This window comes from Molossus molossus, unplaced genomic scaffold (assembly GCF_014108415.1).
Source record: "Molossus molossus isolate mMolMol1 unplaced genomic scaffold, mMolMol1.p scaffold_m16_p_3, whole genome shotgun sequence".
Classification (NCBI taxonomy): domain Eukaryota; kingdom Metazoa; phylum Chordata; class Mammalia; order Chiroptera; family Molossidae; genus Molossus; species Molossus molossus.
Window position 1 is genome coordinate 24,247,297 of NW_023425366.1, and position 24,335 is coordinate 24,271,631.

General features: G+C 34.1%; 1 protein-coding gene across 3 annotated transcripts in view; it reads left to right on the top strand.

Moving 5' to 3' along the window:
- The window catches only part of CDH18 (cadherin 18), a 419,127-nt gene that overhangs the window by 140,863 nt on the left and 253,929 nt on the right, over positions 1-24,335 (top strand). For 2 of the 3 annotated variants that reach the window (XM_036280557.1, XM_036280558.1), the window contains one exon: positions 6,499-6,983. In XM_036280557.1, the coding sequence (XP_036136450.1) occupies positions 6,756-6,983 (228 nt within the window). In that variant the 5' untranslated portion in view covers positions 6,499-6,755. Of the gene's footprint in view, positions 1-6,498; positions 6,984-24,335 lie in introns of those variants that run through there. The other variant, XM_036280559.1, reaches the window with a different exon arrangement.

Sequence of the window (24,335 nt, forward strand, 5' to 3'; positions counted from 1 at the left end):
GAGATTTTGCCTTACTTTCAAGTTTGAAAATCATGCAACCAAAGGTTACTAGGTTCTGGTGGAGAATATGAGACTGGATCAGAGAAAAAAGACTCTCTTACCCATAGCACAGTAGGCAGTCTCCCTTGCTCCTCACAACCCCAAGGCAACTTGAAGAAGCTCAGGTATAGACCACATACACAGTATACGTGAGTCACAGATAAGGAACTCGGACGTTTGGAATTCCAGTTTTATATAGGGTCCGCTAGCACATTTCTCCACCTTTGTCCTAGAAGAAGATACACCCTGTCAAGAAATGAATCTGCCCTTGGCTTGCAAGTGTGGTTCTATCTTTCTTCCAAAGCTGTTTGGCATACATATACCATTGAAAAGATAGCATGTAGCATGAAACAAACCTGTCAATACCTCTTTCTCACATGTGAAGAACACAAAAGACCCACAGAGAATTGTCTCCAAAACATGGGCATCTTGGTGGAGAAATACCCTTCAGTCTAGATCTCAGATGATAGGTTTTACTAAATAACGTTTGGACAGTAAAGCTCTCAAAAAAATGAAACTAAATGAGCCATTCAGGGAGCAATACCTGTAACTACACATGTAATATTTTAATCACTGTTTCCATGAAATTTAAATGAGTATTACCAACAGGGAAACACAATATGCAAAAGTTAATGCTTTCTAATTTATTTGTTATTACTTAAATATTTTAGAGTGCCACATTTTACTATAATTGAATACATATAAATATATGTGTATTTTAAGCAAATGCAATTTATTATGTTCAAATCTTAGTGCTATGGGAATATCCCAAATTGGTCAGATTGAAAGTGAAAATATTGATTTGGGAGTCAATTTCCAATTTTATTTGGGAATAAAATTATAACAAATTAAATAAAACCTTCTACAACTCCATGTCGTTTATGAGTATTCAAGTTTGACTGTAAGTAAAATCTGTTGAATTGAGTTGACACTGATGGAGAAGAGTATAATTAATTATTGAACATGTAAATGATCAGTTGAAAGGAAAAACCCAAAGTTATTGAGAAAATGTTAAAAATTGATAGTAAAGGACAAGAAGGTAAAACAAAAATTAAAAAGTCAATGTCATTGGAAATTGAACAAGTGCTAGATTTAGAACAAGAGAATGATACAGATATTATTTATCATTTGATCTAAATTGATGGGAACCATAGATTTAGGGTCAAATACCTGAGAATGCATCTTGGAAGCAATGGGCAGTGGGCTTGTAATCACCAACCCAAAGGATAACTTGACAGTTTTAGAATATACATCCTGAATATAAGTAATTAAATACATGCATGCATACATACACACATTCATACATACATACGTACAAATAGATTATAAATAATTATTTATTAAACTAAAAAAATGGCTTCTGTTAAAGATTTCTAACTTTCACATTATGTAAGTACATCACAACTCAAACAAAATTTAAACTTCTTTATATTTAAATATGCCTGATAGTATGATGGATTTTAATAGTTCATCAAGGAAAAGTTAAGTTCTCTTATTTCCAAGATGAGTCATCTCATGAAAAACAGCCTGTAAATTCATCTCATGAATTTACAAATTTGACACTTGTACATTAAGCGCCATGTTCCCATTGACGTGCACATCTCCGTACAAGATATCCTTATATAGCTCACAATGAAAGTAATTGCAAAAAATGTGGAATTTCCATTATACTCTATTTTCTTTTGACATTTTATGCTTAAACTGAGCTTGCTCTATGCAAAGTCAGATAAATTCCTACCAATAAGGTATAATGCAAGAGTTAAGATATTGGTAGCATTATAACTTTAGGATTTCTTTTTTTGTTGTTTATTTATCTTCACCTGAGGACTTTTTTTTTTTTTTTTTTTATGTTCAGATAGAGTGGGAGGGAGAGATGCAGGAAGAGAGAGAGAGAGAGAAACATCGATGTGAGAGAGACATATTGACACAACTCCAACAGAGGCTGGGGACAAACTGCAACCGAGGTACATGCCCTTAGTGGGAATTGAACCCAGGGCTCTCTGGTCCACAGGCTGATGCGCTAACCACTGATCCAAACTGGCCAGGGCTAACTTTAGGCTTTTTGAATATTAAAATAATAAATCACCTCACACATATGGAGAATGGGATGACGCATTCATGAAATAAAATTGGCAAAGTATTTTTAAAATGACATTTTTTTTTTCTTTTAAATACTTTGGGCCATGCTCCACCCCTACCAATCAAATAACAAACAGGGATGGGGCTCAGGGATCCATATAGTTTTTTAAATATGTTTTTATTGATTTTTTTTTTAGAGAGAGAGGAAGGAAGAGAGAGAGAGAAACATCAATGTGAGACAGAAACATTGATTGGTTGCCTCCTGCACGCTCCCTACTGAGGATGGAGCTCACAACCTGGACATGTGCCCTGGCTGGAAATCAAACCAGAACCTCTCAGTTCATGGGATGTTGCTAAATCCACTGAGCCACACTGGCCGAGCAACAAAGGTATATTCATAACAAAGAAGCAAAGGAAACGTCTTATAAAAAAAAAAAGCAAACTTAAGACATTCTTTAGACCTCTTTGGATTCTCAAATGTATAAATTAAAAACACATTGGTAAGAAAAGTGAGTCAAAGGACCAAGTTACAAGCAATCACTTTTGGAGTGAGTATGAGAATCCTTTTCTTTGAAAATTATGTTTCTTCAGTGCTTTCGGACAAAATAACTGTACTGAAGAGTTATAAATGGCTGATATTTAATCTTGGGTGATGTGAGTAACTCAGTGTAAGAAAAGTCATTTGTAAATGAAGCATAGTTATTAAATCGTAAATTCAAAGAATTAAATAGCTGAACATGCTAAAAGATAATTCAATAAAAATCTTTATTCATAAATGAGAAATATGAAGCTCAGAGAATAAAATGCTCATAAAGTTGTGATAGTTTTCTGCAAAATGAACATTTGAGGTCATGTTCTTAACTAAGCAGAGTGTTACTAATTCAACTACTGAAGAGGGAATAATCACAGAAGAGGAGCCGTCTGGCAGCATTGTTGCATCACTTAGTCTAAGTACTGAGCAGAGGAGAGAGGTCTCCATTACACGTTATTGCAAGTAATGCATTATTTGGAAATACTTCTTTTTTGGAGTTCGAAGACAATAATGCTTTTTAAGAAAAGGTTCTTGTTTGCAAACAAATTAACTTGGCCATAGAAAGCAGCAAATCTATCGGAACAATATTGTATAACCATCAAAATTGATGAGGGGCCTTAAGAATTAATTTTGTTAAAGAGTAGAAACCAATAAAAGTGAGGCAGAACAAAGCAATGCCAAGTACTTGCCACTGAAACTGTGTAGCTAGAATGACTCCTAACTTTTGCGTCTGCCATACCTGCTGGACAGACCACCGCTACATCTGAACACTGAGACCCTCACGACTGCTCTGAAACATTTTCCAGCTTTCTCTACATCCATCCATCATTGGTCCCAGGGTGTTGGAGCATGTGATTAACACGTGTATGCCACTGATGCAACTTCTAATTAAAAAGTTAGGAAAAAAAATGTCTGTTTGCTAGGTGTTCAGAGTTCTTTGGAGTGTTCCATGAACGCAGGAAGGGCCTTTAAGTGCTCATTAGTCAAAAAATGGCAAAAGTCGCCCTGGCTGGTTTGGCTCAGCGGTTAGATCATCAGCCTGTGGTCAGGAGAAACCCGGGTTTGGTCCCTGCTAAGGGTGCATACCTAGGTTGCAGTTTGTCCCCGGCCCTGGTTGGTCGTGCGGGTGGCAGCCACTCGATGTGTCCCTTTCATGTCGATGTTTTTCTCTCTCTTTTTCTATCTCTTCCTCTCTCTCCCTCCCACTCTATCTGAACAAAAAATGGAAAAATGTCCTCTGGTGAGGATTAAAAAAAAAAAAAGGCAAAAGTCACTCTGTGTGTTTCTATTGTGTTAGCCTCAATCAAGGGTTCTGTTATTTGCATTTTAATTCTTTCTAACCTATGCAGGGATAATATTCGTGAAGTACAGCAGAAAATTTTATATGTGGAGTCTGTCCTCTCATGATATAGTAAATGGCATTACTTCTGGAAGTACACTACTGATGTTTATATTCATTCTTTCATTCCACAGAGCCTTACTTACCACTTTTTATAATTGTCATTATAGAGATTCATAGACACGTAATGTATATAAAGATTAAAATGCGACCTGGCTAGTTTGGCTCAGCGGTTAGAGCATCGGCCTGCAGTCCGGAGAGACCCAGGTTCGGTTCCCACTAAGGGCGTGTACCTTGGTTGCAGTTTGTCCCGGGCCCTGGTTGGGTCGCGCGGAAGGCAGCCACTCGATGTGTCCCTTTCACGTCCATGTTTCTCTCTCTCTCTTCCTCTCTCTCCTTCCCACTCTGTCTGAACAAAAAATGGAAAAATGTTATCGATGAGGATAAAAGTAAATAAATAAAATAATGCTTAAAGTGCATTTTATATTTTTGGAATCCCACACAGATCATCATGGAAAACCCCACTTATTTTATGTATCGTGTATTACAAAAGCTACTTTCTTCACCTTCTACTCATGAATTATGCTTTGCTAAACAACTGAGCATAAAAAGCAAAGATGTTAATTTCATTTAACAATCACACCAAGTGCTGTGAAAGTATTAAGATAACACCTTTTATATATTCATCAACTGTACTTCTAAGAAGAAAGGCTAAAGTTTCTTATTCTGCAATTTGTTTTCTATAAGTTAAGAATATTTTGATAAGTAAGAAAGAACACTTCTTCAATATAAAATTGTTCAAGCAATTTATTAGATAAACTGGAAAGAAAGCCACACATTTTGGTATATGAGATAACTGAGACTTGAAGAGATTAGATGACTCACTGTGTACATAGAGGAAGTAAATTGCCAAAAAAAGAAAACCTATGTTTTCTGACTTTTCAGTGCTCTTGCTATGCTGAAACTAGAATGACATTTATTTTTATAATTATATATATTATGAGAGTTTTAAGTCAGTGAAAAAATGTACCTTTGTTTTAAAAACTATTTCAAATTTTTATTTATATTTGACAGATGATTTAAATGAATTCCTAATTCTTGTCCAATATACTATTTGTACAACTGGTCAAAAAAGCATTATTATTAAGCCTTTTTTATGGACAGACATACTGATAGGAAAAAGCACCTTACTCTGGGTCTCGTGATTTTTTTTTTATTCATTTCCTACTCAGCATAAACATGTTTATCAAATGTATAAAATAATTATGCTTTGACTGATTATATTCAATGTTAAAAATAATCTATATTGTCATGTAACCACTTTGTGATGCATTTAGATCCACATTTCCATTTGCACTGATTTACAGGGATGAAGATAATGGAATGAGAAAGTGATTCATCTAATATTTTTGCAAGATGACTAGCTGTAATCTTGAATCAGTATGATTTTTCTAAACATATATTGAAATGCATACATATAAAAAGGCAGCAGAACTTGGTACACAGTTTTATGTTTTTAATAAGCTAATTTCAGTCCATTTTTCTCTACCAAATCTTGTTTTTTGTCTTCCAGAAATCTTTCTCAAGTTTTACTTTATCATCCAATTGTACTAAAACCTGGAAGTCCTAGTCTGCAACATTTTATTTGAAAATCAAATCCTTATCCCCTCTTTTCTTTCTGCTACCATTTTTTCTTCTTCACACCTTTCCTTACAAGGCTTCTAGGATTCTGTGTAGTGCCATTCCCCACCTGAATATCTGTCTTGCCTGTATGTGAAGACTGCGCCATCGTATATTATCTGCAGGCCTACAAAATCCATGCAAGCCATGGTTGAGCCAGTTGATATTTTTACTGACAACCGATTGTGCCAATCTGATCTCAGCATGGAGTAACTTTCAATTTCATACTTCTTTTCAGCCATCATCTCTTCCGTTTTCTTTTATTTTACTTACTGAGCAACTTAAGTACCTACTGGATTATTGCAATGGTCTGTGACAATTTTTTGAACCCTAGGGAATATTTTGTTGAAGTTCAGGGGGACACATGTAATAGGTAATTAATGTGCAGTAAATTGTTATCACATCTAACAAAACTAAGTAAATGCAACAATAAACAAACAAAAAATGTGCCCTTAGCATGGGGTCCTAATAGACCACATATTGTAAGCAGTCGTACTACATTCAGGCATGTGTATATTCTCATTTTCAGTTTTTAGCATTTAAACATGCCTTAGGGCTACATTTCTTCTGTTTCAAGAAACATATAGGTATCCTATACATTTAGTATAAATGAATATTGAAAATTAGTAGTACAGATAGGGAGGTCCATGTACAGTGTACAGGGTTTTGCATGAGTACGTGTATGCGTATTTGTCTGTATTTTCAAAAGAATTTGAACACATTCTTTGCCTATCAGCATCACCTCGCAAAATAGTGTAATTTGTATTCAAACCAAATGCTTAAAACTACCATATTTTGCTATATATATAATTTTCTCTCTTTCCATTAGGTAGAAAATGGTTGCCTGTGTTCACTTGCCGTGAAAACTCAGAATCAGACAACTACAGTTTTCATTCTCTGAAGTGCTTCAGGATGTAAATGCAGTCTGACCTTTCCCTGGTGGACAGTTAAATCATGGACAAGCTACACAATTTACTTTGGACTATCCTTCCAAAAGATGCTTTGGCTTCTCTCTTGAATGCGCACTAAGCCTTTGTAGCTGAGAAGGAAAAGAAAGAAAACTGTGAACTGGAAAGTTATCTTACAATGAAAATTACGAGCACATCTTGCATCTGTCCAGTCCTCGTGTGTCTTTGTTTTGTGCAGAGGTGTTATGGAACTGCTCACCACAGCTCCATCAAGGGGACCAGAAACCAAACCAAGCACATTGAAGGAGAAACCGAAGTCCACCATCGTCCCAAAAGGGGATGGGTTTGGAATCAGTTCTTTGTTTTAGAAGAACATATGGGACCCGATCCACAATATGTTGGAAAGGTAAGTTTTTGTTGATTGGTTTATTTTTTCCTCTTTTGGGAAATTGTGAGGTGAGATAAGGGTACAGTGGGAGTTGGATTTGATGAGATAAGGAATGATAAGTGAATTATGTTATGGGATGCTCATATTTATACCAAACATTTAAAAATAGTGATTATAAAAATTGAACTTTATCAATCATTTCACATCTCCCTACACATTGGTTCATACAAACTAGCCTGATTCTTCTTTACTGACATATTCCTCTTTCTGTTCTCATATGTAAAATGAAAACACTTAATTGAGCATATAATTAAGTAATTTTGTTATTATTACCATAAAGGTGTGTTGGAATTCACAATGCCATTTATTGGTATTTCAAATTTTATTTACATTAACATTTACAATTTTTAAAATTTATTGCAAATATACATGATGCTAAAAAGATATTATGACATTTAATATGTTTCTATTACTGAGATTGTATTTGAATTTGTCAGCAATTAAAGCACATGGATATTTTTCTAACCTCCCTAAATAAATTTCCATAATTTTTTATATATTTTAGACATAGATTAAATATATACTAGATGTACAAGTTTTGTTAAATTCCAAATGAATAAAGCTGATAAAATGATGAGTCAATTCAGACCAACTTTCCTTTCTCTCAAAACCACTGACAAGGCAACTTAATGGCTTATCAAACCCTTTAGGAAATTGTGTGCTCAGTAAATGGGACTTAAGCATGTGTCATCTGGGCTCCAGGGAGAAGCATCAAGGGGGAAGTAGTGAGGTCTTCTGATGAATTACTGACCATCCTGGGAAGCAGCCACACTTAGGTTAGCTCGGTAACTGTGAGAGAAACAGCAAGCACAGTGGTACAATTTCCATGACTGCACACTCAGTGGTACAATTTCCATGACTGTCTCCCTGCTTGACTATTTATTTTCACTTTAGCAGTGTTTGCTCCCCCCCAAAAAAAGTGCTCAATCCAAGTCATGGTGCTGCCCAAATGTGTAGGCAGTACAGGATCACAAGCCATCTGTTTCACCCCGCGTCCAACAGAGCCTGAATTGCAGCTGCATTTTCCCATACAAGGCAGGAGCTGTGGAGTCAGAATATGGAACACAAGAAAAAAAATCTCAAACGATTCTATCATTCTCTCATATGCATATTAAAATGAGGCAAAAATAAAAACAACTTATTTTCATCCTATATATTGATTTTTTCTGCAAAGTATCCCATGAAGTGAATAGAAACAAATGTATAAAATAAAAGAATATCATATCGAATTAATAGAAAGTTATTTTTGTTATGGACTTCAGAATTCCTTTTCTATAATCCTTTAAAAGGAGGGGAACAAAGAACATATAACATGTTTGTTTTTTTCTTTTAGGAGTATCCTTAAGTCCTTCACTTTATTTTTTTATGTGTAGTTATATTTCACATTGTGAAAGACATTTACTGGACTTTGGATAAAATCTCAAGTCTAAGTGTTTTGATACAGATAAACTTCTTATATATCTTTTGATAATTTTCTTAGTCAATGGTTGGATTTATAGTGAGGGGATTTATTTTGTTGATATTGGTCACTATACTCTTATCACTACTAAGGCTAAGGCCATGACCATAAGATCATTTCTAATGGTAAATAGTATAACTATACATATACCTATGCACAAATAACATATATATACCAATTATATATAAGATATGTAGTATATAATTTATATGTTTATATTTGATAATCCATGATTTTTTTTTTCAGAATGTAACGCTCATGAGAAAGCCAATACCAAAACTAACATTTGACTATAGCCCATGAATTTGAGCTCATGAACTTGTTAAAAAATATTTAAATTAATTGAATAAGTAGGGTACTGAAGATGTAATAGCACATTTGGAGAAAAAAACTAGATGTTAATGTCATTATAATTCTAAAACAAAAGGGTTCTCTCTTTTCTAAGTATCACTTAAAAACCACATAGACCAGGTAGTTATATTTTTAGTTTTAAAAAGTTGAAAAGTACTGAGTAAATCCCATTATAACAAAGAATGTAATTTTATTTAAGATGTCACACAACCCAGGGGGGCTGCCATACATCACACCTATCATTGGAGTAGACTCATTGCTTTGATGAGATAATCATGATTAGTGAGTGAAGAGCTGGGTTTGAGGTATAGCTTCTCTGTGTATTATCTGTATTAAAACTGGGAAGTCTATTTATTTTCCTGCATTTCTGTTTCTCACATGTAAAACTGAGAAATATTGTTTGACATTTCTATTACTAATTCAAGTATATTATAAAGTTTGGTTTACGGTTAGATCATAGACCATTTAAACCACAGCTTGTACGCCTAATTCAGCCACATGATTTGGTTTTACCTGTGTACTAATTTGTTTTTAGATTGTTGAAATGTTTTTTAAAATAATATTTAGTAACATTCAGAAATTATATTAAATCCAATTTATTTTGCATAAATAATGGTTTATTAGAATACAGCCACACTCATACAATTATTATTTTCTGTGGCTGCTTTTAAGCTACAGTGGTAGAGCTTAGTAGTGGTAAGAATAAGGCCTACGAAGTCTACAGTATTTACTAATGGTCATTTACAGGACATGTTTGTGAGCCTCTGGTTAAGACATCTGCCTTACCTATTATACTGTGAATACTTTCAAAGCAGGTTTTGGGACAATTTTATCTTTATTCACACAGCATCAAACTCAGTGCCTATTATAATGATCAAATGTGATAATTCACTGAAAGTACTCCATAAACTATAACCATTTGTAGTCATATTAGTGATTGTGATAATTACTGCAAATTATTGAAACAAAAATCTCTCTCACTAATCATTGTGTTTATGGAAGAGTGAATGTTTTGGAGGTCTTTACTTCACCAGTCTTTCTGGCATGTGCCTCCCCAATAGTCATTTTAATGAGCGTGCATTAACTCTGGTGTTTTGTTTTTATTCTTGTTGTTTTATTACACTACATGCAAAAGTGTAACGAATGTCCTGGTACACACATCTTTGAGCATACATATGGTATATCTATGGGAGTGCTTTCTAGAAGTGAGATTCTGATTCAAGATCAATGAATCTATAATTTTAGTAGACATTACTTGCTCCCCCTCCATAGATGTTGTAGCATTTTGCACCTCTCCCAGTGATGTGTCAGCGTGATTATTTTTCTAAAGCAATGCTCACAGATGGGACTATAAAATTTGGATTTTGCAAATATAATCAGTGAAATATTGCACTTCTGTATACTTTTGATTTGCATTTCCTTTATTATGGGTGAAATTGATCTTCATATTTTGGGGGTTATAAATACTTATTTTTTACTAACTCTTCATGGTCCTTGATTTTATATTCTTTTTGTGAATTTCTTATCAAGCAGTAGTTCTCTATATAATAGGTGCAATAATTGTTTGCCAGTAATATAAATTATCAATAATTTTTTACAGTTAGCATTTATTTATTTATTTTTACTTTTATTAGTTTTTATTTTATGCTGAATTTACTCCCGGACCATAAGTTTTTGTTTCTTCAGTTACTTTTGGGATATCTTTTTCTTCTGTGCACCCTTCTCTTCCTGTTTGGGAACAATCTGCTCTTTCTCAGTGAGGATCATCTCAATGTGGCAGGGAGAGCTCATGTATGGTTAATCCGCCCATGAGCTCTGTAAGTTCTACCGCGCATCTTGGAAGCTTTGTTTACCTGGATGTGCTCAATAACCAGAGAATCTACATCTAAACCCTTAGGTTCAGCATTGCTCTCTGCATTTTTAAGCATGTGCAGCAAAAACTCGGCACTCTTTTTGGGCCACCAGCCCTGTGTCCAGTCCCACTGTTTCGCCTGGGCACACCTGCCAACTCCACCATTGTAATGACGGAAAGGCACACATGGCTTCTGTAAAGTGACATCCTTCAGATACTTGGTGGCTTTTCGAATATGCATACCTTTGATGGCCTGGGCAGTTTCCTGAGTGTTCTTAAAGTGAACACGAAGATTTGAACCTCTCGACTTGCATTATTTTGTGGGGTTTTCTGGGCCAAGTGAATATTGAACCATTTTCAGAGGTCACCTCTGGCCACTTTTGGGAAAAGCCAGTTAGCATTTATTTTTAATTTATGATTTTTACTTTATAAAAGTTTATTATTAATTGGTAAAATTTAAGGATATACATTGGAAATATGTCTATTAACACACAACTTCTGGCAATAAACTTTGTATACTTCAAATTATAAATGTGATTTGCCAAATGTTGTGCTTCATATATACATATTATTTTCATTTAAAAAATATTATAAGTGACTTTTTTAACTGGCCAAGCCTTCTCATATAATAAATAAAGGAAATTCTAGGTTGATTCCAGGATATCTCTAAGTGGATATTGTCCACATTGCTATATTTGATACTTAAAGAGAATGGAATAAACATAATGAATAAGAAGTAAGAGACCAAAAAGTATGTTCCTACTAGACTTCCTATTAACAATATTATGCTAGGTTTGGGTTGCATTGATATTAATATATAGATGATGATAAAAGCTAAAAAAACTTAAAAATTTTCAGGACAAACAATTGAGTTATATTTTCCATGTTTACTTTCCTGCATTTGTGGTGTACCTATTTATAACTGTTTTATTTTTTATAAACATAAACCATAATGTGGAAGATATTGCTCACATCTATTAAGAGGGTAGTTCTGAAATTCCACCACTCTCCCTCACCGCCCTACCCCCACCTTACATATGTGACTAGATGAGTGTAGACTCTACACAGTTACTCACAATTTGCTCTATTGAAGAACAGCCACCATATATAAGCAAGGAACTCTGGAAGTATAATGGAACTAAGAAATCACCTTGCCAAATCCCTCGGGTAATAAAAGCCAGCCATGCTCAAAACAGTCACCTCTTTATGGGAAGAAGGATTAGTACAGCACTGTCAAAGAAGAAACCGTAACAAGTCTGATTCTTTAATGAAAATTAGTTTCTAGAATATCGTGCATGAAATCCCCCTTTCATCATCACTGTTCCTGCCATTATTCTCTATGTTTTTCTTTCTTTAGAAGAGAACCTTCAGATCTTTTTAAATATGGAGTACAGTAATTTCAAATTAATAAATGGTCTTGAGGTTAAAAAGAAAGAATACATTATGTAAAAGGAAATGACAAGGTTCAGGCTCTTCAGGAAAAAAATGATAGCTTTAATGTCATCATAAACTCTGAATAGAAAATTAAAAGCACAGCAAGGAATGGTCCCAATTGTCATTTAATATTGTCAAGATGTTAATTTTATGAACATTTTTATCATAACTTCCTTGAAATGGAAAACTTCCTGTATCAAAACATGACATTTAGATTTTATGCAGATGACAGTGTGATGACATGATGTCATGTAAATTTAATTATGGTGCTTAGTTTTCTATGGATATAACTTTCTCAGTAGTCATCACAGAAGTTTAACTATTTACATCCAGTCTATAAGAAATTGAAAGCATAAAAGAGGAATTTAATTTGGCTTATATTTCATTTAATTTATAGTGTTTTAAAATTATTTTAATAAATCAGATGTAATTATTTTAATTGTATTTTTAGAGAATAATGTTTTATTTGAATTAATTTTAAAATGTTTAAGTTATTGAACAGCCTTACCATATATTATATATTGCATTTCTTAAAGCTACAATAACAGTTTGTAAAAGGTCATCAATGTGAAGCAATATGTATATTATGGGTATATCTTATATATTTATTTACATTATATTACTGTATAAATGTGCCCACCTGTGTGTGTGTTTATGTGTGTGAATGTTGCTAAACCAGAGATGACTTTGACCCCTGGGGCCATTTGGCAATGTCTGGATACATTTTTTTCACTTCAACTAAATTGTCTATTAGTTACAGTTGGCATGATCACTAATGTCAAAGATACTTAAAAAAGGTTTTAATGCATTTCCAAATGAGAATAAAATAGTAAAATAAATATAATTCAGGCTACATCTGATTAGTCTTCATATTAATAAAACTACAAACAGGATTATCATTTTTTTTTTAATCCTCACCGAGGACATTTTTCCTTTTTTTTTGGACGAATACAGTGGGAGGGAGGGAGGGGGAAAGAGAGAGAAAAACAGCGATGTGAAAGGGACACATCGAGTGGCTGCCACACGCACGACCCAGCCAGAGCCGGGGACAAACTGCAACCGAGGTATATGCCCTCAGCGGGAACCAAACCTGGGTCTCTCTGGACCGCAGGCCAGCGCTCTAACCACTGAGCAAAACCGGCCAGGGCAACAGGATTTATCATTTTAAACTCAAAAAAGGGGCTGTAAAGGCAAAAGGGCCAAGAGTCATTGACAGTTCTAATGTGGACTTGAGTTTTGGTTGTGACCAGTAGGGATGTGGTGTTACTGGTATTAGAGGCCAGAGATACTGCTACACATTCTGTAACATATAAGACAGCACCCACCTACCTCCCAACAGAGAATTATCCAGCCCAAAATTGCAGTAAAGGTCAGTGTTGATCTGATATTGACACCCTCATAACATATTTCTCTTTATCAAAATGTTTTGAATATTTTGTCACTATTATATCACTAAATGATAGCTTGAATACTTCTTTTATAATACACATACAAATTAGTTTTGACTTTTAGTTTGTTTATGCATTCTTTTTAATAGGCACGTTATTTTTTTTTATTATTATTATTTATTTATTTTTTATCCTCACCCGAGGATATTTTTCCATTTTTTGCACACATAGAATGGGAGGGAGAGAGAGGAAGGGAGAGAGAGTGAGAAACATCGACGTGAAGGGACACATCGAGTGGCTGCCACCCGCACGACCAACCAGGGCCGGGGACAAACTGCAACCGAAGTACGTGCCCTTAGCGGGAACCGAACCCGGGTCTCTCCGGAACGCAGACCGACGCTCCAACCGCTGAGCCAAACCGGCCAGGGCTTAATAGGCATTTTATACAGCTTAATGTTGATATATTTATTCTATTACAGTTATCCTAATCAATACAACTATCTTATTAAACACTAACCACTTTCTTCTTTGTTGTTGTTGTATTTGTCTAGTATCTTTTCTTATTTTTTAAAATACCTTTCAGATTTTTTATTATTATTAAAATTATTTCAATATTTTTTTAGATTTACCCACATTTATCAATATATTTGTTTCTCATAGCTTCTACCTCTGTTCTTTCTCCTGGTTTTATATTTTATTGCCTGTACACAACCTTTCCTCTCTGCTTTCTAAATTCAAACTGTAAACAGGAAAATCTCAGATTGTTTTTTTTTTGTTTGTTTGTTTGTTTTTTAATTGACTCATTATTTTTGTGTTTATGGGATTCTAGGATAAATTTGTTTATTATTGTCTTATTAAAGATATTTGTATTCTAGACTCTGATTTTGACAATGAGAAGTCTGTTGAAATTCCATTTTAAATTGCCTCTTTTTCTCTTAGGTTGATGTTAGGATTATTACTGTGTTTATAAATTGTAGATCCAGTAATATGTCTGGGTTTCAGATTTTTTTTTTCTTTTTGGCTTTCTGTTTTTTGTTTTGGTTTGTGTATTAATTAATTAGAGCTTCCATACCAAGGTGCTATAAACTAAATGGCTTAAACAACAAATTTATTGTCTCACTGTTTGGAGGCTAGAAATCTAAAGTCAAGATGTCATCAGGGTTGCTTGCATTTGTGGTTTCTGAGGGATAGAATTTTTCAAGCTTCTCTTCTTGGTTTTTGAATGGCTGTCTGCATGTTCACATGGTATTCTTGGTCATACAAAATTAAACTCAACAGTTGGTATCAACTGTTTTTGTGTAATTAATAGGATTTTTATATTTTATAAAAATATAGCATTCATTATATTTTTGAATTGTTATTTTTCTCATTTTATTCTATTCTGAAACTTTTATTTGATATAATTTGTCAGATTTACTTGTAGCACTCTTATTCTGTCTTCAAATAAGTTGAATAGTTAAGTATGTTTTTTGACTTAAACATTAGTAATAGCTTGAATATATTTTGAATTTCTAGTTCTTTTTGGTTTCTTTCATCTTTTTTTTTCTTTTTATAAAGTAATGTGTCCTTTTATTTCTCTTATGATTTTAGTTATTACAGACCACCTATTAAACAATCTTGTTCAACTTTTCTAATATTTTGTACTTGATGAATTTGCATATTTCTTTGTTTATTTACTATCTGTCATAACAATTTAAAAATTTCAAAATTTTATCTTTACTTCTTTCCAGTAGTGTGTGATAAGTAAGAATGGGGATTTTGGTGAGATTCCTCCAAAATAAAGCTCGAGAAATATCTATAGAGAGCCATTTAACTTTTTCTCAGCTGGCAACAAATTGGTTTCATAAATCAGAATGCATACTAATTAATAAATATTAATTTGAATTTTAACTACTAATTATTGTCTATATATTTTATGTAAACAACAATAGCAAGAACATCAACAATACTATAAAATTTATATACCTTTCATCTGGGCTGTAAGTGGGGTTTCAATATATTACAAAATTTTTAAATTATCTTTATTGTTGAAAGTATTACAGATGCCCTCCTCCTTTTATCCCCCATTTTACCCCACTACCCTGCTCCTGTCCTCACTGGGCCTGCACTGCACTATTGTCTGTGTCCAAGGGTTAAGCATTTATGCATATACGTTTTAAGCGAAATAAGTCAGTCAGAAAAACAATTATCACATGATTTCACTTATATGCAGAATCTAATGAACAAAATAAACTGATGAACAAAATAGATCCAGAGACATGAAGCATGTAGCAGACTGAGGGAGTAGGGGGGAAGAGATTAACCAAAGAACACTTTTTTTTTGTTTATCAAGAACTCTTAACAGAACCCAAGCTTCCTTGCTACTTTTTAAAGCTGATAGGTAGATAGTTTAATTTCTATATCATGAAGATGTTTTCAAGTACTCTTGCTTTCTTCAGATACCTCCATTCTAATTTTGTATCTTGAATAGATTGAAAGTCATGCTTTCGAATCTTCAGGATATGTAAAAATCAAATTTTTGGTGTGTAGGGCAAATATTGGGTTTAAATTCCCCTAAACATCAGCCTGGGTGCCAGTCGCAATAACCTTCCTGTTACCAGGTTCTCTTCACCTTCCTTGTCCCTAGTGAATTGTTTTTTACTGTTTCTATTTCTGTTGTATCGACTTTCTTTTTAATTTTATACACCATTTTAATTGTTTATAGTAAGACACATGTCTTTATCAGCTTTGTCGACCATTTTTACGATCATATCTTGCCTCAGGTATTTCTTTGCACAGAAATAAAATGTTGATAAGAAAATCTCCTTAATATTTTTTCGGGATGTAATTAATAGTATTATTTTACCATACTTCAATATTTTCATGCAGAAATGGAGTTAAAAGTCTAAATGTTCCCAAAATGTCAAAGAGTAGAACTACGCATTTCAAAACTATATTGCACTTCATAATTATAGACTCATTTAACTCAACATGTATGTGCCCTAAGGAAATGAATGGTTTCCAACATAGTCCTTAGATGATTCTCAAGAAATCTGTTTCATTATTTTATTGATTTTTATCCAATGAATATTTGAACATTTAATTACTCTGGATCTCACATAACAAAGGCATTTAATTTGAAAGTTGAAACTAGAGGGTCTTCAAATACATCCAGTTTTATTTGTTTGTTTGTTTATTTATTTATGTATTTATTTATTTAAGTTTTATAAAGATAATATCAGGCATTTATTGCAAGAATTACACAGTAAAATAGAATCAATTTTATTTTTCACTAGGATTATTTGTGTTTCCTATATATGATTTATTTGTCACCATATTCATACAGATTAGAACAACATATAGTATAAAATCCTTTTCTGCACTAAAAATACAATGATAAAATATAAATAATAAAATAATAATATACAATATAAAAATACACTAACTCAATCATAATTTTTTGTTTGTATTGTTTGGAACCATAGTTTGATCACAGCTGAGTTGATTTTGATGAAAGTTGAATAATTTAGTTCATATTCATCCATTCAAAATTTATTGAGCACCACCTCTGTTCTGGTCACTAGGGGAAAGAGAACACTAGGTTTGCATAAAGAGTTTGAAAATAAAATTATAGATAGGTAGAGACAATGGAGCGGAAGTAGAATCACAGTAGATAAAGAAGGAGAAAACCCTGAGGAGGAGGAAGTAGACAATGAAATCTGCTTATTCAGTGAGAATAAAATAACACTGTATTATATATGTAAAAATCGCCAAAAGGATAGAGATTATGTTAAGTGTTCTTATATAATAATAATAATAATAGAATACAGGAAGCAATTTTTAGAGGTGAAGGATTGGATATGATTATGGCATAAATTGTGATGGTTTCATGGCTTGTATACTATTTTCAAACTTATCAAGGTGTGTATATTAAATATATACAGCTTTTGGGGGTTTTTTTGTTTGTTTTTTTATCCTCACCCGAGGACATTTTTCCATTTTTGTTCAGCTAGAGTGGGAGGGGGAAAGAGAGGAAGAGGGAGAGAGAGAGAAACATCGACGTGAAAGAGACATATCGAGTGGCTACCACCCGCACGACCCAACCAGGGCCGGGGACAAACTGCAACTGAGGTACGTGCCCTTGGCAGGAACCGAACCCGGGTCTCTCTGGAACACAGGTCGATGCTCTAACCACTGAGAAAAACCAGCCAGGGCTATACAGCTTTTTGTATGTTAATCATGGCATAGTAAAGTGTTTTTTGTTTTTTTTTAAAGTTAACAAAATCTTTAAATTAGAAACTGTATTTTTCACAGTTAAATTTACTACTTGGGAACTTATTTTTTCCTGAACATCCTTACTCTGTCCAGGGAGCTGACACACATTCAACAGTATTGAGTAGTGGTAGAAAAAGGCTACAAGTTGATGTGAATCCATAGATTCTTTGTTTATTTGTGATAAACATATTCATCATCTTCGACCCCTCTAGCTTTTAATAATCCAGACCACGTGAAAACTTACATATTCCTCTACAGGCCATTCATCCTGAACTCTTCTCATCAGCTTCCATGACTGACCCACTGTTTTTATTGGTTAGTAATACCCTGCTGGATCTTGAAGAAAACTTCCTGCAACTAGCTTAATAATACATGTTTGACCAAATTTGAAACCTGAGGAGTAGAAAAGGCTCCAGACATGGGTAGAATTAGAGACACAAGTGATGTTATTAGAATTGTAAACAACATTCTGAAACTGCAAACTCATAACTATCTGAGGTCCAAATCCCAAGATGTTCAGGCCAGAGTACAATCATTGTCTGTGCTCTGTAACAAGAAGAATTTCCTTACTTGCAGCTAGATATAGAGGGATTTTACGTGCCCAAATATTTGTCAACTCCATATTTCAGGATCTATTAAAACGTCCCATTTCTAGAAACAAGTTTCTCTATCAAGCAGACTCTTTTAAAAATAATCTACATTGATTAACAAGGACAAATAAAAAAATATAAAATAATGTAAATGTATTTTGTAGAAAAGGCGTACATTCTTTCTTGAGCCTTCTTGGACTACTGTGCAAGCACCACTGTGGATGAAGGACATTCAATATGTGCCAAATAAGTCAAAAATTTCCAATTTAACCTTTTGGAAGGTTCAATTACAATAATGTATTTAGCTCAGCATTTTTAAACCAGTGTGCCAGCCCTGGCCGGTTTGGATCAGCGGATAGAGCGTCAGCCTGCGGTCCTGAGAGACCTGGGTTCAGTTCCCGCTAAGGGCCCGTACCTCGGTTGCAGTTTGTCCCCTCCCTTTGACATCGATATCTCTCTCTCTCTCTCTCTCTGTCTGTCTGTCTCTCTCTCTCCCTCCCACTCTACCTGAGCAAAAAATAGAAAAATGCCCTCGAGTGAGGATTAAAAAAAAACACACAAACAAAAAATAAACCAGTGTTCCATAAGAATTTTTAAAACATGCAATGCCTGACTATTTAGTTAGGCCCTGACCTGTTTTCCCTTAGCCTGTCAAATGAAGAGAAATGTCAATAGCTAATACAATAGCTGTCCTGTGTAAAAAAATAAAAATTATGCTTATTTTTTGGTCATATAGGAAAAAGTATAATATTATTTTGGTGTGCTTTAGAATTTTAGTAATTAGTGTATGTGTGCCATGAAATGAAAAAGGTTGAAAATCACTGGTTTAGATCAGTGCTGCCCAACGGAACTCCTGAAATTAAGGTCACATTTTATATTTGCTTTGTCCATAATGGTAGCTGCTGGCTGGCTACATACAGCTATTGAGCCTTTAAAATATGCCTAGAGCAACAAAGGACTGAATTTTACATTTTATTAATTGGAATTTAAATAGCTAACTATAGCTATTGGCTACAGCATTGGAAATCTAGCCTCATATGCAAAATATATACAAAATATGAGTCTGTGAAGGTCACATAAAATCATAGACATATAGAAAGCAATTAAATACTATGGATCTAAAAGCCTAACTTTAATATGTAAAAATGTTATGAAGGCCAGGAAGGTCAAGTCTGACACTCTATTCCTTGGATTCAAATAGCCTGCATTGTTATTGTTCAGTGTATTTGTATGTGTGGGGGTGTCTGTGCTTATACTCAAACCATGATTTAATAGATCATCTTCTTGACAGCAACAGAATCTAAGTAATTTAAGAACAAGTAACTTTCAAAATGAATGTTGGATAGCCCACAGAATTGGCAGAAAAACCAGTTAATCAGTTTTGAATTAAAGCAGCAACCAAAGAAAGCTGCTACTGGAGGAACAACTGAGTCAGAACATTGTCACGGACACTTCTTCCCCTGGACTTGCACTGCTATTGCCACTGTGTTGTTGATAGCACTGGCATGACTAATATCTGCTCTGTCCCTTGGTCTTTGTGTCACTTGATCTGGTTTCAAAGTTTCAGACAAGAGCACGTGTTGACCCAAATTAAGTCATGTGTAGGTGGCTTGGTTGCTCCAACTAAGGAAGAGTCTGGCTCCCGAGGATTCCACAAGTGAGACAAAACTCTCTTCTACCAAAAATCTCACAGTGGGGTATTGATATTTTCCAAAGTCAGATGTGAAGTGCGTTAAAGACACACTTACATATGCACATGTGTGTGTGTGCCCCCACACAGAAGCATATAGTTTAAAATAATTCCCAAACTATGTGGGAAAGTTTAATATATTTGAATGTTATTTACTTCATCATTTTATTTATTTTATTGCGTCAACAAGATATTGTCAATACATTCCATTTTAAAGTACATCATATTTTCAAATAAATAGAACCCAGAGTAATTAGAGGTCACTATCTTTCCTTTTGAACTCACTTCAATGTCTACCAACTTTTTTTTTGAAGAAAGGGGTTATCACTATGTGTGTATATTTATATTATTTATATTTATATTTATATAATGATTCATAAACTTGTTCTGAAACATCCCATCTGCTCAGTAATTGCTTGTTCAGTTCATTAGCTGCTTTGCATGCATGAGTTCTTTCTATTGTTATATCAAAATTATGAGAAGTATTAAACATGTCTATCGTACTCAAGGCAATATAAACTACTTTTAATTAAAATAAAAGGACACTAAGCTGAAAGGAAATGCTATAAGAGAGACATATATTTTTTTTTTACTTGGAATTACATTCCACTCTTACATGACCTATGTTACGAGTTTATGCTGTGCTTTTTCTTCTTCTAGCATCACCATTGTTACTCTTGTTCTTTCAACCCTACTGTTATTGTCCCATTGAATTAAATTGACCATGAAGAGTTTTGAGTTTTATTACTATTTTTATAAACATTGAGATACAGAAGGGTAAAATAATATCTAATTACACATCAATTATAGCACAAACATTAAGTAAATATTTATGTTTCTGGGGGAATGAGCATCTAAGGCAGTGCAGCTGTGCAAGACTTTCTGGAGAGAAGTTAATTTGCATGTAAGTAGTTTTATTCTATGCATTGCAGCTGCATTTTTCTTAGTGTGAATAAGAAAAGTTGAAAATAACAAGGAGATAAGTGTATGGTACATTAAGTTAAGGTGTTAAAAACAAATCTTTGATCTGCTATATTTTACTCTGGCACAAATATTGATGAGGTACAAAGCTGTTGTTTTAAACCTGGCTTGGGTGTTAAAATTAGTTGGGAAGGAGAGTTTGTCAAAACCAAGTTCAGACTGCACATTAGATCAATTAAACCAGGAAATCTGAAAATAGGAGCCAATGTCAGGATTTTTAAAGCGACAGACATTATCCTAAATTAGTGTCTTTCAGAATCACTAGTTTTCAGGCTCAGTTTACTAATGATATATAAGGATACCTGAGTAAAATGAGAAGAATCTTCATTAGTGTTGAAAATAGCTACTTTGTTGTAATAACTGGCACATGAAAAATAATGACCATCTTAATGAAACATATATGTGCTTAATTTCTTGCATGATATTGAATAACGCTGAAACTAACTGAAAAACTTCATCTTTAAAAAATCTATTGTCAAATGAGACAGTATATTTTTCTCTACATAGATGTCTTCATTATTTTATTATGTTTATTTTCATTTTTATTGATATAATACATGAACATCAAAGGAAAGACAAATGAGCACAAAACCATTTTAACAAAATTAATATTCCTCTTCTTGTCTACCATTCCCTCTCATAGCCCTTCTTTACAGATAAAAGTCAATCTGTAATATTTTTGTTCTTTTATTTTAATATGACTAGATTTTATCTTAAAACTTAACAGTTAAAAAAAAAGAAAATGAACACAAGACCTGGAAAGACATTTCACCAATGTATACATTGCAAATAAGCATGTAGAAAGGTGTCAATATCACTAATTATTAGATTAAAACAATTAAAATCCCTTGAGATACCACAACTCACTTACCAGAATGGCTAAAATTAAAAACAGCAACGACATTAAATACTGGGGATGATGTGAGTAATTGGATCACTGATATGTTGCTGGTGAGGATGTAAAGTATTATAACCACCCCAGAAAATGTTGTAGTTCCCCCAAAATGTAAAAATGTTATTACTACTCAACTCAGCAATTGTACATCCTGGCATTTATCCCGAAGAAAAGAAACTATGTTCACATAAACACCTGTAAATAAAAGTTCATAGCTTTATTTGTAATAGCTCCAAACTGGAATCAGCCCAGAGCCCCTTCAACAGATGAATGGTTAATCAAGCTGTGACATTTCTATCATGGAGTTCTATTGAGAAAACTATTGATACATGCAACTACAACTTGAGTCAATCTCTAGACTTATACTGAAAAAACAATAGCCAATCGCAAATGGTTACATATTATATATTTCCATTTCTGTAACATGAAATAGCAAAATTGTAGAAAAGAACACACTAATGTTTGATAGGAGTTAGAGATGAGGGGTGGGGGATTGTAGGAGGGAAACTGGCATAGTTACAAAAAGATGACGTGAGAAATTCTTATGGTGTTGGAATTGTTCAGTAAAGTATACACAGAACTATGTAGACAATAATTGTTTAATAGAATTTAATCATTAAATTTTGAGAGTTCTTTAAATATGCTAAACTCCATTTGTTGACTATGTACTTTGCAAATTCTTGCTCCCAGTCTCTAGAGAGCAATTAAATTATCTTTTAATTCTCTTACATAGGATTTTTTAGAGATTTTTTAAAAATTTTTCAATAAGCTCCAGTTTATTTTTTTATGCATAATGCTTTTGATGCCAAATCTAAGGTCTCTTCTCCTAGTGCTAGGTATCAAGATTTTTTTCTCTCCCCCCTCCAAAAAAAAAAAAAATTGAATAGTTGTAGGTTTTACATTTATGTCTACAATGCAGTTTAGGATAACCTTTTTAAAAATTCCTCACCCGAGTATATTTTTCCATTTTTAGACAGAGTGGGAGGAAGGGGAGAGAGAGAGAGAGAGAGAGAGAGAGAGAGAGAGAGAGGGAGAGAGAGAGAGAGGAGAGAGAATCATCAATGTGAGAGAGACACATCAATTGGCTGCCTCCCTTGACTGGGATCAAACCCATGACTCTTCGATCCATAGGCCGATTCTCTAACCTAACCACTGAGCCAAACTGGCCAGGGCTGAGATAACATTTTTATACAATATAATGTTTAGTCCAAGTTTGATTAATTTTTTTTTTCTTTATTGATTTTAGAGGGAGAGGAAGGGTAAGAGAGAGACAGAAACATTGATGAGAGAGAACAATGATTGGCCGCCTCCTGCATGCCCCCCACTGGGAATTTTGCTCACAACCTGGGCATGTGCCCTGACCAGGAACTGAACCAGCGACCTCTTGGTGAATGAGTGGACGCTCAACCACTGAGCAACACCAGCTGGGCCCAAGAATTTTCAAAAAATTTTTGCCTGTGGCCCTGGCCGGTTTGGCTCAGCGGTTAGAGCGTCAGCCTGCGGTCCCGAGAGACCAGGGTTCGGTTCCCGCTAAGGGCATGTACCTCGGTTACAGTTTGTCCCCGGCCTTGGTCGGTTGTGCGGGTGGCAACCACTCGATGTGTCCCTTCACATCGATGTTTCTCTCTCTCTCTCTGTTCCTCTCTCTCCCTCCCACTCTACTTGAACAAAAAGTGAAAAAATGTCCTCGGGTGAGGATAAAAAAAAAAAAAAAATTTCTTGCCTGTGGAAATCAAAATATGTGGATCTAGCATAATTTATGGTAAAGGCTATCCTCCCGCTTTGAGTTGGTTTTGCAGCTTTGTTAAAATTCAGTGCAGCATATTTGTGTGGGTCTATTTCTGGGTCATTTTTCTGTTCTATTGATCTGTATATCTCTCTGTCTTTCAGCCAATGCCATACTTTCTTGGTTACTGTAGTTATACAAACAGCATTAATATCAATATAGAAATATTTCTTCTTTTTCAAGATTGTTTAAACTAATGTAGGGCCTGTGTCTTCCCATAGACATTTTGGGAAAAGCTTATTTATGTCTATATAATATCTTTCAGTATATTTATAGTCATTTCATTAATCCTATGGATTGATTTGGGAAGAATTGACATTTTACAGTGGTGAGCCTTTCAGTTCATGAACATGATATCTTCCTTTATTTAATCTTTGATTTCTTTCATCAACAATTTGCGACTTTTGGTGTACAGTGCATAGAACATTCTGTGCATGTACACTTTCAGTGTACAGCGCATAAAACATTCTGTGCATATACACATTCAGTGTACAGTGCATAAAACAGTCTGTGCATGTACACTTTTAGTGTATAGCACATAAAACAGTCTGTGTGTGTTTCATACTGTGCTGTTTATGAAGTGTATGATTTTCCTTGGAGAGATTGTAAGTGGTTATGTGTTTTAATTTT